The sequence below is a fragment of the Anas acuta genome, chromosome 7 (assembly GCF_963932015.1).
Source record: "Anas acuta chromosome 7, bAnaAcu1.1, whole genome shotgun sequence".
NCBI lineage: Eukaryota > Metazoa > Chordata > Aves > Anseriformes > Anatidae > Anas > Anas acuta.
The window spans coordinates 4,832,881-4,848,658 of NC_088985.1; the positions used below are offsets into that span (position 1 = coordinate 4,832,881).

General features: G+C 52.2%; 1 protein-coding gene across 1 annotated transcript in view; it reads right to left on the reverse strand.

The window, feature by feature from the left end:
- Window positions 1–5,921, reverse strand: part of COL13A1 (collagen type XIII alpha 1 chain) — a 59,346-nt gene extending 53,425 nt beyond the window's left edge. Inside the window, exons 1-4 of the mRNA XM_068688641.1 lie at window positions 5,880–5,921; window positions 3,376–3,411; window positions 2,806–2,832; window positions 216–266 (exon numbers count right to left, since the gene is read on the reverse strand). Coding sequence (XP_068544742.1) covers window positions 216–266; window positions 2,806–2,832; window positions 3,376–3,396 — 99 coding nt within the window. The 5' untranslated portion in view covers window positions 3,397–3,411; window positions 5,880–5,921. The remainder of the gene's footprint in view (window positions 1–215; window positions 267–2,805; window positions 2,833–3,375; window positions 3,412–5,879) is intronic.
- Between the last annotated feature and the right edge of the window lie 9,857 nt (window positions 5,922–15,778).

Consider the following 15,778-nt stretch of genomic DNA (forward strand, 5'->3'; position numbering starts at 1 on the left):
CAAGGCTTCTTCATTTGTTCTGGAGCATGAGCTGTAATTTCATTATATATAGTATATAATAGTGGTATAAAACCAAGCATGGCTCAGCACGAGAACCACATTATACAGGGTTTTTGCTCTTTCCCACCGATGCTGTCTCGCTGCCCCTCCTAAGTCTTTCCCTGTAACTTGCCCACATCCTGAATCAGTCAAAAATAGAGAAAAAAGCCACTTACGGGTGGACCGCGGGGCCCGATGATGGACATGCCTGCTTCTCCTGGAGCACCCTGCAGAGAGGCAGAAGAAAAGGAAAGGGCTGAACGAAGGAAGAAATGAAAATACTTTAAAAAAAGATATTCCCACCAAGACTGAGGTTAAATAAGGGTGCCCAAGGTGTGAGAACATCAGGGCTCATGAGGCAGCTGCTGTTCTGGCCTCCCCCAGCTCTTACCCTGCACTCTGGGAGAAGAGCTGTCATTTGGAGCTAAAATGGAAGCTGCACAGCAAGGAAAACTGTAAACAAGTCAAACACTTGCAGGCTCTGTCCCTTGCAAGTGTGAAAGATTGCCTGAAACCCTTGCTGTTGTTAGAACACATCATGGTGTCAGGCCAAGCTTCAGCTCAAGAGATGACTGTTTTTCTTTGGCATTTGCCCCTTGAAAATATCTGCTGCTGATGCTCAGCCTCAGTCCCTGATCCCCTCCACAGTGCAGGACTTTCTAGGCACCTTTCACATTCCTCCCCGGATGCAGCTCCATTTTGGTGACTGCTTTCTGCCCATCGTCTGTACTCTTTGTAAAGCACCCTGTCTGCTTTAGACAGGAAAAGTATTTGGGGAAAAATAAGCTTAAAAAAAAGCACAGATTCTGAATATTCTCCAGTGGGCGTTTATAAGAACATCTTTTGTAGGCAATACTGCTGGCTGGATAGCACCATACTGAAGAACATATTCTCTATTACAGGGTAAGGAAAGGGCAGAAAGGGATTGTGCAAGCTGCCATGTCTTTGGACTGCAAAGCTAGCGATTCTATGAATAGGTCAAATGAGACTTAATGACCGGACAGGAATGTAAAAGTTTAGGTCTAAATTAAATAACCCCACGTGTAAGCAGCTTGGCATACCGTGCAGTATAAAGGGCTGGGGGGAACATCCAGAAAATAAAGGGCTTGCTCATATGTGGTTTCTGGAAGAGACTGGGTCTGCCATGGAGGCAAGGAGTATGATTAATAATGGATCACGTTGAGCCAGACAGTTTGGGTCCGATCCTAAAAGGACATCAATTCTGACACCATTTTGGTACCTGAAAATTGTTACAGCCCCACTGCACCAACACACACAAAAAATACCTGAGGTCTAGCCCCTCCTGCACCAAGAACCTGCCAGCTCCACTGTGGGAAGGGCTGGATGGAGCCTTTGGGGCTGGTTTCCAGCCCAGCTGGGACTCGATGCGGGAGATCCCAGCAGCAATAACCCCTGGCCACTCGTGCCCTGCCACACAAACTGCCTTCATCCTCAAGGCAGAAACAGCCAAGATCAGCCAGGTCTTGGATCCTCTGGATCCTCTTCTGGGTTGACTGAAAGTCTTAAAGCTGCAACATTGGCTGGGGAGAGTGCAGCATGATTTGCCCAAGGCTTCTTCTCTATTGAAGTGTGGACTGTACTAAGCGGGCACAGAAACAAGCCCAGAAGTCAGCAACAGGCAGCTGATAAGAGGGACGGGGCAATTAACAGCTGCCAGCACAGCAGCTGAGCTCTCTCCTCCCCACAGCTCAAGACCTGGGTGTCCAGGAAGACACTGACGTGTCCTGCACAAGAGACAGAAGAAGGGTGGCCTCGAGGGGAATGGGAGCTGTGGGCAGCTTGCCGGGGAAGAGCTTTTCCAGTGTGCCAGCTCAGATGGGACGTGGATGAGAACAGCAAAGTCCTTGCTGGAAAAGCAAACAGCCGCTCCCCAGCTCCTAGCCACCCACGATGCGCGATGGGCAGGCCACGTTCGTGCCTTTGGAAAGCACGCTGCATCCCTGAGAGGCAGCTCCAGAAGTGCCCTGGGCACAGCAGCCTTTGGATGGAGCAGCCCATAAAGCAAACAGCCCGCGGCAAGCAGGGCTCTCTGCAAAACAAAGCTGGGGTGGCCAAGGAGCTAGGGCCTCATAGAGGGCTTTAGGGAAGCGTGGTTGGTCTGTCAGATAATGTTTGTAGGCTCCAATGAACAAGCAGGAGCTGGAGAGCAAGGAGAGGGTCTGTCCTACCTCACCCTTCCTCACTGAGCTTTTCTATTTCCTAGCAAGAGCAGCAAATGGCCCTGGCATGGTGAACGTCCATCCGTTTCCTGGTTCCTACACCTTGCTGCTGCTGGCTGCAGTTTCCCAGTTATTCACACACCCCAAACACATCCATTCCACTCTTCTTGCGGGTACCAACCACCACCACATCAGAAACAGGAGCGTGCCATCCTGTTTGTCCCTGCAACAGCTCGCACCAGGGACTGGGCTGCCCTGGGAGGCAGAGGGGAGCTGCAGGGGTGGTTAGGGCAAGCGGCGCTGCCAGCAGGGAAGAAACTCAATGGTTAACACCCAGGAAGCCTTGAGGGGAGCCCTACATGTGCCCGCCAGCTCTTACACTGTTAGTAAATTGTCATAAACAATAAATGCAGTGTTTTGGAAGGCTGAGTGGCCTGGAAAGAATTTGGGAGATAAACTCGCACTGCTGGGGGAAAGGGGGCAGCCTGGGGAGCGGAAGCCCAAAGCCAGGGCTGTGGCAAGGGGTTTGGGCTGGCCCTACAGGAGAGCAGCTGGGGACAGTGTGGGCTGCAAGGAGACGACTCACCTTCTCTCCGGGTTGCCCTTTTAGTCCCTGCGTCAGTGGCACCCATCACAGCCACATGCAAGAGGGTGCAGGGGGGAGAGAGAAAGAGAGAAAGAAACACAAACACAGGCGTCAGCGGCAAGAGCGTGCTCCCCTGCCCCCAAACCCAGGCTGTGGGGTCTGGGTGAGCAGGGTGGCCTCAGCTCCCACCCCAGCCCTCCTCCCCATCCTCACCCCAGGTTGCCCGAGCAGAGAGCAGCCCCAAAACGCAGCGCTCAGCCAGACAGGGCTTGCTCAGGGCAGGGTTATTTGGATAGGGCAGCTGCGGGCAGTGGTGTGAGTTAGCAAGCCCACGGTTAGCAAGCCCAGCCAGCACACAGGGCAGCTCCCGAGGGGATGGAAACACCTCCCACACGTATGTCGTTTACAGGGCAGGCCACCCTGTTGCAACCAGGAAAGCCCCTCAGGTGTAGGGCTTGGGGAGGGTGGCTTTGCTCACGCTGACACCCGCCAAGGGCCAGCCTGAAAGACCCCTGAAATCTCAGGGGTTGGAAGAGGAGGGGGAGGACAAGGCACAAGGTTTTGACTTACCGGCCGTCCAGGAATCCCCATGGCGCCTTTGTCTCCCTGGCAATTAAGGCAAAACCAGAGGCAATTGGAAACTGGCCAAAAGCAAGGTTATAAAAACTGCACAAATGAGCTGTGCCACAGACATGGCTGAGCAGCGCGGTGCAAGTATCCGGGGATTTTGAGAGAGGGAGAGAGCAAGTTAGAGAAAAAGTGCGTCTGTGTGTGCCCCAACCTGTCAAGGCAGCTGTGTAAGCCACTGGTTTCTTTGTGATATGACAAACCAGCACGTCTCCCGATAGAAATGACACAAGATGACTTTAGGCAGGGAAAAAAAAGGCAAGAGTCAGCCTTTTGTTCAGCCTAACAAAATCTAATCCCAATTTCCAACACTTCATAAAATCCACGTCCTGGGAACCAGCTTCATGCAGTAGTCAACTGTCACATTTTTCTCTTTCTTCACCAAAATCATCTCTGGTGTTAGCTATTTATTTATAGAGTTATCACTTTTAAACAGGATTCTCTTAGACTTGAGAATACACTCCTGTCCAGAAGCATGAAAAAAAAATATGTGGGAAAACAAGCTGACACAGGAAAAAGCATGTCTGGAAGAAGACATACGAGCAGCTGTGTTCGGTGTCCTCTACCCCTTTGAGATACTTCCCAGCGCATTGTCAGGGTGTGAACAATCCGAACAGCGGTTTGGGGAATGACTTTGGGTCAGGCAACGCTGAACAGAGCCTTGTAAACACACTGACAACACCGGTGGCAATTTCCTTCAGCCACTTACCTACACAGCAGATTCCTGCCTCTCGCAGTTCAGTTTGACTTTGTAATTAAAAATAAAATAAAATATATATTGCTTTTTAAAATTAACCCTTTCTACATTCCTGGTTGCCAAAACTAAAGGCTGTGCAGATCTGGTAGCCAGTCAGAAAGATCCTTTCAGCAATCAGCTGCTGTGGCTTCAGCAGTCACATCACTTTTGTTCTATGTTTTGCAAAAATGACACGATAACAATCTCTCAGTTCTGTTCCCAGTAACGTTTGGGATTTTCTGATGTTTTCCTGCCCACGGCTGCCTGCAGCCCTAGACACAAACCTAGCTTCCTAGTTTCTGCAGCTGGAGACACTGCTTCATCGATGCCACTTCTTTGTGCCTTCCCCAGGGCCAGTCCCAATGTCTGTGAACGCGGTCTGAAATCTCTAGAAGGGGAACGCACTTTTTTTCTGGGTGTACACACAGGTTCCTTTGGTCATGCATCCCAAATCCATGTGTTATTGCCAGGATCCAGCCACGACCTGGTAAGAGTTCAGCCATTTCCCTCTGCAGAGCGGGGAGGCTGTTCAGTTTTGGGTACATTTCTTTCCACACAGCTCATGTTTGGACCAACTGAAAAGCAGTAGCTGCTTTGCAAGAACATCCCTTGCAGATGGACAAAACACTAAGCAGCTGCTTGATATAATTTTCGTAGATGATGGGAAACTGCTTTCATCTAGGGTTTTACGCGGGCTCCCAGTCCAGCTAATATTTGCCTATCTCTGCATGTCAGCAGTGAGCAAAACTCCCGGTGTCAGCATCCTGCCCTGGGATTACTCAGCGGCTGCTGGAGAGCAGAGCGGCGAGTTTCCCTAGGCTTTTAGCCCTTTAAAAGCTGCTTTCCTCCTGAGCTGTGCTCCCTCACGGTTCAAGGTAAAAGCTGAGTTTATTTCTGCTGGCTCTGCTGTGGCCGGTGCCCGAGCAGGAAGAGCCCAAGGTCGGGGCTGAGCTGTGTCTGGTCTCCAGTGAGTACCTGGTGCCGGAGCGGTACGTGACTGCGCCGTGTCTGTGCAGCGTTACAGCCCCCCGAGCAACCTCAATGAAAGGGAGAGCTCCCAGTAGGACAGCAAATAAATGCCAGATGTTTCTGAGGAAAGGTTGGCCGTGACAGGGAGCCAGGAAAGAGCGCTTCTGGGTGGACGATACCATGTAGGTCAGTTACAAATCCACAGCGAAGCTGCCTGCAGCTCCCGTGTCGGAGCTAGAGCAGCACAAAAAGAAAGGAGCAGCCTCTGTCCTGAGCCAGGGGGAAGCCAGCAGCACAGCTGGCATTGCATTCGTTGGGACACTGCCCCTTACAGCTGCTGCCGTCACCAGGTGAGCTGCTGTGAGCCCAAACCCTGTGCTCCTTCCCTGATCACGACCACCACGGATGCAGATATTATGGACTTCCACATTTGTACCAGAGTGACTTAGCTCTTGCAAATCCTGCTGCAATTACCAAGCCCCACCAGCAAGAATACAGCACGCTGCACCTCTTCAGCTGGGCCTTCATACCAAAAAAAGCAACTTCAGAAGCAGTTTCCCAAATGTGGGAAGGCTCATAAGGACTACGCTATCCTAAAGTCTGGTCCTACAAAGCTCGTGCAGTCCCAGACCTGTTACAAGTCATGTGTGAGACCTCTACCTTCTCCCTGCTTACAAACCCTGGAGATGGAGTTACTGCCAGACAAGGAGAGGGAACAAAAAAGAAAGAAGGGAGTATTTACCGGAAGGCCTGGTCTTCCTGTAGGACCCTGAAACAAAACGCACAGAAAAAGTGAAAGTTAGCTTGAAAATCTGAATGGGGGTCTTCATAAAGAGAAGGAATCACAAGGCTTTAGGAAACAGGATGGTTAAAAATCTCTCCCAGCTTGTTGACCATCAGCTCTGACTGCCTGGGTTTCCTAATCTCCTGTTTGTAAAGTTTTCTCTCCTTTTGGCATGGCTCTACCCACAGCTCTCCGCACGGGCTCCAAGGTATCTGCAAGCCCGTGGAGAACAAGCTAATTACAGGGCTCTGACTTTCCTCCTTAGTTTCCATCTGCTAAATATTAATTTTTCATGTATGGAATTGCTGTAGTTGCCACAGAAATGTTGCATGTTCAGAAATGGGAGGGAAGATGTCCGTGAGAGGATCTTTTCCTTCGGATGTGGTCCAGACAGCGAAAAGAGTCCGGGAACCTCAGGCCTATTGCATGATTTCATCATTTCCTTCCTTCCTTTGCCCCTTTTTAGTCCCGATCTCACCAAATTTCTCGCATGACTGCGGGTTGCCCTTGCCTTTACCAAAGCCTCGATTGACTTGGTGGGAGCATCTGTTGGGCAAGAGGAGAGCGCGGAGGCTCCTTTTGCTCCCGGGAGCGTTGCTCATCCTTTTCCTTGGCTCTTCCCCCAGCTGGCCAAGACTACAGGCTGGGCTCAGCGCGTTCCTGAGGTACCAACACTGGCACCAGGGGCTGAGCCCTACCACCTGGCATCTTGTCTTCTGCGAGCTGGGAAAGAAACCCGGGAGAGGGGCGAGAGGTTGCCAGTGCTTTGGGGTCACCGTCTAGAACACGTATGACAGCCAGCCAGGCAGGAGCCCCAGTTGCTCATAAGTTTGGGTTTCCAGCCGGTTTTAATCATGAGAAACATGCAGGGAAGAAGTACTTCCTACGGCAACATGGAAGACTCTGCTCGACTCTTCAGCAGTGAATTTCTGCTCACGGCAACTGAGCCGGTCTCGCTCACCAGCCCCTTGGAAACCCAGAGGTCCTGAACGAGACGAGGGTGCTGTTAGCCCAAGACACATCCCACTTTGGCTAAAGACGCTCGGTCTGCCTGACTTCCTCTTGTTATTTCCATTGGCTGGAGCACTCCTCGCGGCCTGTCCTCAAAGTCTGCGTGCGGAGACAGGTTCAGGGGTCGCAACGAGGCAGGATACGGTAGCGCATATTGTCAGCACTTCTCCGGTGGTCCCATGTGTTTCTGCCAGACTTCAATCTTTCATTATGATATTAAGTTTCTAACCCTTATTGCTGCAAAGAAAGCCTGGTGTGTGCGTCTTCCTCGCCCTGCAAAGGCACGGACTGCTCCCCAGGAGACGTCTGCACTGACCTACTGCTTCCTCTCCAATTTCCCCCAGCAGCAATATAATCATCTAGTGCCAACTCCCCTACCAACGCTGTGCCACATCCCTTTAGCACCGACATGTGCCTGCCTGGGGCTCTGCTTGCAGCCCCCTCCGGAGATGCGATATCCCCCCAGAAACCACAGGCTAACACTGAAATGCGTTCAGTTCAGTGGCCAGTCCTGAAAGCCCCTGGGATCAATGATTGCTGAAGGTTTGCACGGAGCAGGGCTTCCAGCTGTAAAATGCTTTCAGACCTTCTGGCCTGGAAGGTGCAACTTTTTGGAAGATTGTTGTCATTAAATCGGGCTGCGCTCATATATCTGTGGGAGTTCAGTCTACAGCATTTTGACTTGATGAAAGGGGAAAATAGGTTGTGCAGCAACTACTTCTCCTCAGAACGTCATCTGCAAACTGTTTAAGACATTTTTGCATGAACAGACAAAAGATGACTACCGTATGTTTAACTTCTCATGTTCCTTCACAGAAACCAAGTATAGTTACTCTATTGTACAGGAATATAACCCATTTCCTCTGGAAGGACCGTGCTACAGACAATATAGCATTTCTTTATAATCCTGAGAGATATTGATACATGGCCTCATTCCTTACATTGCTTCTTCTGATTCACTGTGGGTCTCTTAATAGCTGTAAGAAAACTTCTGCAATAACCTAGCTATTTTCCTGAAGCCTAAATCGTCTGCGCTGAGGTTTTGCATTAGCTAACATTTGAAAAGGAAGCTGTCAACACAATTTTTCCTCTGAAATTGATAGTTATGCAGCTATACTTGAAGGCCCAACAGTTCCGCAAGCCCGGGTGAGTAGCATGGAGCAAGTCCCTGCCGCTCAGCTCGCGCCATGTGTTTGCGATCCATCTTCCCTTTTTTCACAAACATGTCTCGTTCAGCGTGTGGCATCCAGTGCATGCGAAGCACATGCAGCCGATCCCCCTGGGGTATGCGGGGCCAACTGCTAACACGCGGATATCTGAGCCCCTCACGTTTGCTTTGTCCCCATCCCTGCAATCCCCCTGTCTCGCCCTCGGAAGTTGCGACACAGCCGAGAGGGATCCCACCCCAACGCGGGCGCTGAGCACCCGCAGTACTTGCTGTTTGTGACATCCCGGGGCGCCCGGACTGCAAAGGACACCACAGACGGGAGACTTTGCCAGTTCATGCCCCGCAAACTGTGTCAACAGCTTGTAAAACCACAGAGGTTCGGTACTTACAGGCGGACCTGAAACAGAGAAGAAGAAGAAGGAGAAAAATAATTAACTTCATTAATACAATAAATCCTAAGGAGAATGGCTGGATAAACACATCGTTATCATTTGGGGGGAACTGATCCTGATGCTGCTTCCATTTCCTGACACGCTTTTACCACCTCTCTGCTCTTTAATTAAGGCATCCCCACAATTAGCAGCATCACTTGCCAGTCACCATGAGTGCAGGGCAGCCCCAGAACACCCCGTGTTGGGACGGCTGTGCCGGTCAGGCTCCCAGCACTGTCACCTTTGCTGGTGGTCCCCTGGCACACCGAGGGCTCCCTGAGCGTGACACCGCTGAGCACAGGGTCCTCGTTACCTGTGTGACTCCCCCTCGCATCCCACCCTCCACTCAGGGTCAAGAAAGCTAAATGTGGGGAGGTGGGAGCCCCTGCGCTGCAAAGATGGATCTGCCATCAGTGGTCCTGCAAAGGCGTGGAAAGGTTCACAAGGAAAGTGCAGCAATTAAACACATTGGGTGCTTTTCTCCTCCAGTACATCCTCGTTTTCCTTCTTGCTTCTGCCTCTGTTCCCGTAGAAGCCAACCTGCCCTCTTGGAAGAGATCCCCTAAAAACCTCGCCTCACCTCACTGAAGCACCGCATCTCCCCTGTACAGAACCGTTGCATGATCCATACCCAGGCTCAAACAACACACTTCTTTCATTGGATCCCAGAAATTTCCTCAAAATCCTGACAGATATTGTGTGTGGAAAGAAACCCCTGAACTCACCATTTTGTGGTTTTCCTCTCTGTGAGAGAAGCGAGACACACAATACAACTGTCAGGGGTTTCTACATTTTCCATACTTTCTAGACACTCTCTTCCCTTTTTTTTTTTTTTTTCTCCTCCACGTAAAGTGCCAAGAAGTAAGACTAAGCAGTCTAACAGGCGAGCTGACAGATACCAGGCAGCAACCTCTCCTCTGCACAGGGGGCGGATGTCACGGCAAGCACCTGCAGAGTACGTCGTCATCCTGAAAACGCCCCTGGCTGAATGTTCATGACAGGAACAGGAGACTTCAGATGAACAAACGTTTTCTGTGCTGGAAACATCCCACTTAGCATGACGCCGGCAAACAGTTTGGCTATCAAGCTCTGGTGACCTAAAACTGCACTGTCAAATGCTGTTCTTAGCCTTGTGCTCAGCTTTCTTCTTGGCTGACTGAAAAAGGGTGTCTTTCGGTTAAAACGTAATAAAAAGTTTAGCACCTTTCTGGTAACCAACAGAGCTGAGCCAGAAGGCTCAAGAACCCCAAACAAACAACTCTACCCAAATTTAGAATTGGGGCTCAGTGGGGCTGCCACCAGCACCAGCACTGCCCTAGCAGTGGGCCAAGTCTAAACAACAAAAGGATTTCTGATCAGAGAGTTCGTTTTGGAGGGCAAGGTCAGCCTCAGATTCAGGAATCCCAACTTATGCCAGACTGGGAGGAAAAAAACAACAGAGTTTTCTGACTCTGGCTTGGCTGACAATGAAGTTCTGTGAGAGAACTCTTTTGGAGAGATTCTGTTTCGGAGCGAGCGCCCTGTCACAAGGTCACTGCTTGCAGCCTGCCAACACGCGGACTTTATTTCCATTAGCAACACGACAGACCCTTAATAACCCGCCTACCTGTCTGCGAGGCTCTGGGGCACTCGTGGGCTGCACGAACCGAACTGCTAAGCTAACACCGCAAGAAAAAATTAACGGCAAGCAAATCCTCAGCTCTCCCTGCCCTTCCACACCGAGAGTGGCCAGCCAGCAGCACAGCCAGCAGCGGCATTGCAGCACCGCGGAGAGAAAACACTGCAGCTTGTGTTTGCTCCAGAAGCTGTGTCCACAGAGCTGAGTAAATCAGCAGTGCCGGCAGCCCCGGGCCCATCAGGCTGCGCACCCCACGCAGATCAAAGGCTGGAGGCGTACTGGAGGCCCATCTTTGTTATGTGCCCTCTATAAAATTAATGGTGGCGCGAAGGGGGGGCTGCACAGCCTTGTGTAAACACGCACCAGTGGGCGGCAGGGACACGGTCTTGGCTGCAATAACTCCAGGGGTAGAGACCGTCCAGGGACTGGGCTTCAAGTGTCAGGAGCATCGGTGGGACCCAGGAGAAAGCGAAGCCCTCGGGCACAGCCACTTCTGAAGGCACCGTCGCCTCGCGAGGGCCCAGGGAGGAGGAGGGCAGATGTCCCGAGGACAGCAGGGAGGGAGGAGGTGCTGCTGGACGAGCTGTCGCGGAGCACCGGGGATTCTACCAAGTGAAATAATGCTTCAGCAAAGGGGATTTGTCATGTTCCGTCACGGTGATTAACGAGAAGGCCGAGCAGAGCTTCGAGAGAGGCTCAGCCTTTAATACAACAACGAGTAATTTAACGCACATTAGAGGAAAGAGCGGGCAAGGGAGGGAGGGGACCCCCATGCCTCTGCTCCTGCCACCAGCAGCCGGGCTGAGCCAGCCTCTCCCGGGCAGCACTGGGCTGGCCCTGGTCAGGGCTAAGGCAGAGCCGCCCTGTTCTGCGCCAGGGACAGTGACGACTTCATAAATTGAGCAAGCAGACCTGCAAGTTGAAGCAGGAGCCTTTTAACATCTGGGCAAAGCCCGGCAGAGCTCCCCAGGTTGGCTGTGCTGCTCCTAGCAGGCGACCAGGCTGCATGGAGCTCTTGGAGAAAGCCAGGGGAACGGCGGCAGTCACCGCAACGCCGCTGCGGGTTCTCCCACGCACCCCCAGGTCCTCCAGTCCCTGCCAGTTTGGAGGAGCAGCACATAACGAGGCCTGACTGCCCCCAAACAGGACAGGGCTCAGCGGTGTTGGACAACCAAGGACTCCCCAGACAACCAGAACCAACAGCCTGGACAGCCACGAGTGCAGACCGCAGCTGCGGGGGCTCCTCCTCTGCCCTGCTTCTAGCAGGCTCTTTTGGGGTGAGCCCGAAGCAGCGCTGTGTAGGAGATCAGCTCCATCCCCTGTGCACAAACAGCCAGCAGAGAAAGGCAGAAAGCTGGCGACCTCCTGCCCACGACGGGTGGCTCAGGAAGCGTCTCTCTCGGTGCCGGCACTCTCGCTGAAAGGCACTGCAGGGCTGCGAGCGCTGGCGATCGCTGTTTATCCAGCTGCGGCGCTCGGCGAGCAGCAGGGGACGGAGGGAGGGGAGGGAGCAAACGTGTGGAGAGTGGACGAGTGGGAGGAAGCAGCAGCCTCCTGCAAAGAGGAGACCTCCAGAGCACCTTTGAAAAGGAGCGTTAAGAAAACAAAGGGTTCTTGCGGGGGTACCCAGGGTCCCTCCAAACATGTGGCCTCTGGAAATGAGCACCATCTGCACTGTCCCTCCTCTGCGGCGCTGCTTTTTGTGCAGATAGAAACTCTCTTTAAAGAAGCTCTGCTTTCCTGGAGACCGGGTGGGTAAAAGGAGCAGCCGTGGTCTGCAGGGAGGACGAGCCCACCTCATTGCACCTTCTGAGGGGGCACACCTGCAAAGAACGGGATGGCCGTGCCACAGAGCCCTCTGCTCCCTCGCCCTCCCCTGTGGCCAGCTCAAACAGCGGCTATCAAAACCAGAACTGCAGTGACCCCTTTTCCCTCAGCCACACAAAGAGCTAAAAAGCCACCCTCGGAGCTGTGGCCTCTTCGGGCCCAGAAGAGGGGATGCTTAGTTTTGTAAGAGGGTCATATTTATCCTAATCTGGAAAGTCCCACGTCCCGGCATATCGCAGCTTAAAAGCTGGACTGTACGAGAGCGGGTCAGCGTGGTGTGAGACCTTCTGCTGATGGCAGAGATATCCCCCGGCAACAATCTCGGAACTGATAGGATCATTGAAACCGTCCCAGCCATTTAAGGGCATTTCCCAACATCTGGGAAAGTGGCTGTTTAAAACACTCTTAAATGCTGCTGCTTAATTTTTTTTCCCCCCTGACTTCTTGGAGCCAGGCACACCAGCGTCCACAGCGTGGGTGCCTGCTCCAAAAACCCACATCCAAACCATTTTTTGTTCCTGCTCCAAGGCACAAACGACACCGGGAGGGTAGGGAGGGGACACGAAGACATTGCCATCGCTTCCTCAGATCTCATCTCACTCCACACGGCAGCAGGAGGGGAGATGTAAACATGTAATCCATCCCTGTGAGGAAATCCAGCCACTTCCCAGAGCCAGAAGGCAGCCTTAGCGCGTTAGAGAGATACAGTTACTTCCTGACATTCGGGACTGTTAATTGATAATGAGATAGCTGTGGGCCAGGCAATTAGTTATGAAAGGCTGATTGAAATGTCAGCAGCCCGTGCACAACCTGGCCCCGGGGCGGCAGAGGGAGCCCCTCGTTTGCAGCGTGGTGCTCCCCCGTTTCAGAGCAGGCAGACCCCAGCATGGTGCATGGAGCCCAGCTGGGGGTTTGCCTTTTTCAAAGACTGGCCACGCTGCAGTTTTGAAGCCCAGGGTTCCTCACAGTCTCCTGGAAACATCTCCCCTACCTCCATCAGGGGGCAAATGATTTGAGAGGAGGTAGAGGGAGCGTTAACTCAGAGCTGCAAATGAGGAGGCAAAAATGCCACGCACCTGCCAGGTAACAATGGGAAACACTTGCCATAATTCAACAGTCTTAGAACTAAGTTAAAGACAACTGAAACCTTCAAAATAAAAAGGAAAAAATAATTAACAGCGGTGATTTCCCACAGCACAGCCTCCAGAAGTGTTGCTTCAGGCGGTGTCAGCCACCTGGGAGTACAGCTCCCTCCAGAGAGCACCAACCCCTCCGAAAGCCAGGCGCCCTGTCCCCAAACCAGCCCCCTCCCTGCTATGGCCACGCGGCACGGCAGGAGGTTCTTCAAAGGCTCGCAGCAATGCTGGGCAGCAAAGAGGCTCGCGGGATTTCACGGCCAAAAAATGCCACCAACGCTAAGCCGCGGCACCAGCTTACGCCAGTCACTCGAGCTGGCCTCCGAAATCAAGCCCATGACATCACCGAGCCTCGGCAGTCGATATCAGCAGCTGCTGGGGACAGAAGTCACTGCTCAGGCACTCTGAGCAGCCCCATGCACCACTAGCACCACCCGAGGAGGAGCCGTCAAGCACAGACCTAGAGAGAAGCCCATGGGAAGCCTTGTCCAAAGCGAGCAACAAGGAGAAGTTGTTAATTTTTCCTGGAGAAATTAAAGTGGTTGAACAGCAGTCTCAAAACTAGAAGGTTGGGTCCAATAGTGAAGTTAAGTCAAGGACTCAAGCTGCACCTCTGAGCATCCACTTGTTTCAAGAAGTGCCTAAAAGTGCAACGGGAGCTGCTCAAGCCTGCAGAGAAAATCTGGGCTGATGGCATGACCTCAGCGAGCCCATCGGGCAGTTTAAAGTGCTCACAAGCAAGGGATCAGCAGCCAAACAAATATTCTGGCAGACACGTGGGAGAGCCCCTCGTGAAAACAAAGGGTGGGAAAGGGCCAAGAGCAGGCAGCCCACATGGCGCTGGCTGCACCCGAGACGATCGTGGCACCTCGGGCACCACTGGGGGAGATGTTGGGATGGAAAGGGCAGAACAATGCTCATTTCGGGCAGGCAGCCACGGGTCAAAAAGCTCTTTCCAAGCAGTGAACAATCGCATTTGTCCCTGCCATGCTGAAGCACTTAGCACTGCAGAAAGTGGAAAAATTAGGGCTGGGAAGGGCCCTCAGGGTCAGCTCACCCAGTGGGGTTTCTCGCTCAGTATCTGGAGGCCCCCTTGGGGTTTTCCAGTAGTGGTGCGGACCCCTGGATTGAAAATGTTGAAAGCAGATGGCAGCAGGCTCGCTGTGCCACCGCCTTCTGCCAGAGCCTGCGTGCCCCTGGGCTCCTGCGAACCGCCAGCTGCAAACCGCAGCTCTCGGCTGTCCCCTTTCTCTTCCCCTCCTTCCTCCCCTGAGCAAACCAAGCAGAGATGAAAGGATTCCTGGGGTGGGAGAGGGACGCGAAACCAAGGAGGGAACATCTTCAAAGCAACCCAAGGAAAAAGGCCTCTACCTAACCCACGTGGGCAAATATTGCTCTAACCTGCTGCTGTCCTCTGCGGCTGGAGACTCCACACTCTTACCTCATGATCCAGTCCAGGGAATACTCCTGCCCTGGTTCATAAGGCCCTATTTATTATCTTTCCTAGAGGCTACCCCAAATTTCCAGTGTTGCTGTTTCAGCCAACTGATGACCTCCCTGATGTATAGCAGACGTGAAGAACAGCCTTTTTCTATTTCTCTCCCCTTTGTGGTCACCTTTCACATGTTCAAAGCCTGCTCTTCTAATCCCCATCCCAGTCTTCTCTTGTCTTTAGACTAAACAAAACCTAATTTTTCCAGTCTCTGCAGCAGCCTTATTTTCTGGGTCGCTGGTGGTTCCATCAGCTTGCTGCCTACGTCAGTGGCAGATGACTTGGTAAAGGCAGAAGACCTGGTGTCCACGTACCTTATCCACAGGGTCTCGATCACACAGGGAAACTGAGTCCCCCGTCACCACGTCTGCCTTCCTTTTTCTTCCAAAACATCACTTCTCCCTCACGAGCCCTTAGGGGTTTGGAGGTTTCTTGCAGTGTTTCTGTAAGAAGCTCAGGTGCTTGGTGTCCAGTGGGACCCACTCTCCTGCTCCCCTGAGGAAGGCTTCCTTTTCACTCACAACTTTTTCAGCATTGTCTCGGTGTCCTTGATCATCCTACCTCACGTTCTTCTGTCTTGAAACCAGCTCACTGAGGAGTTTGTGATTTTATTTTGTTGATCCCTTCCTCTACCCTTCGTACTGGGATGGTTTTAGCTCACACCTTTAACAGCAGTTCCCTGCCAGACTGCAGAGTCTCTTCAGCTCCTTCCCCAGGGGTCCTACATATTAATTCTCTTGCCCCTGCTGCACTTTTGAAGTCCACCTCAAAGACCTGGACATGAGTACCTCACAACTCACAGTCTGAAGACACCCATGCAAGTGCAAAAGGCTACCACTCCAATAAAATCCTACCCTTGGCAGAGTAGATGTTTGATTGTCTTTCTGTCCACTTCACATCCTCCATTGCATCCTATTTCCCACCAGAAATATGGTAGATGCTGTCTGAAAGCTCTGGAGATCCAAACCTGGATTGAAAACTGCAACTGGTTATTCAGCAGTCTTTTGAAATTTCTCCTCTGAGGAGCTGACTGCTTCTTCAGTGCTTGGTCAGGCCCTGTACAAGTCCTGCTCCCCAGAGAGCTGCAGAATTAGAAAAGAACCACAGGGAAAAACTGGCCAAAGTAAATCATGGCTGGGTAAAGAGAAAAACAAAATCCACTGCACTTTTACTT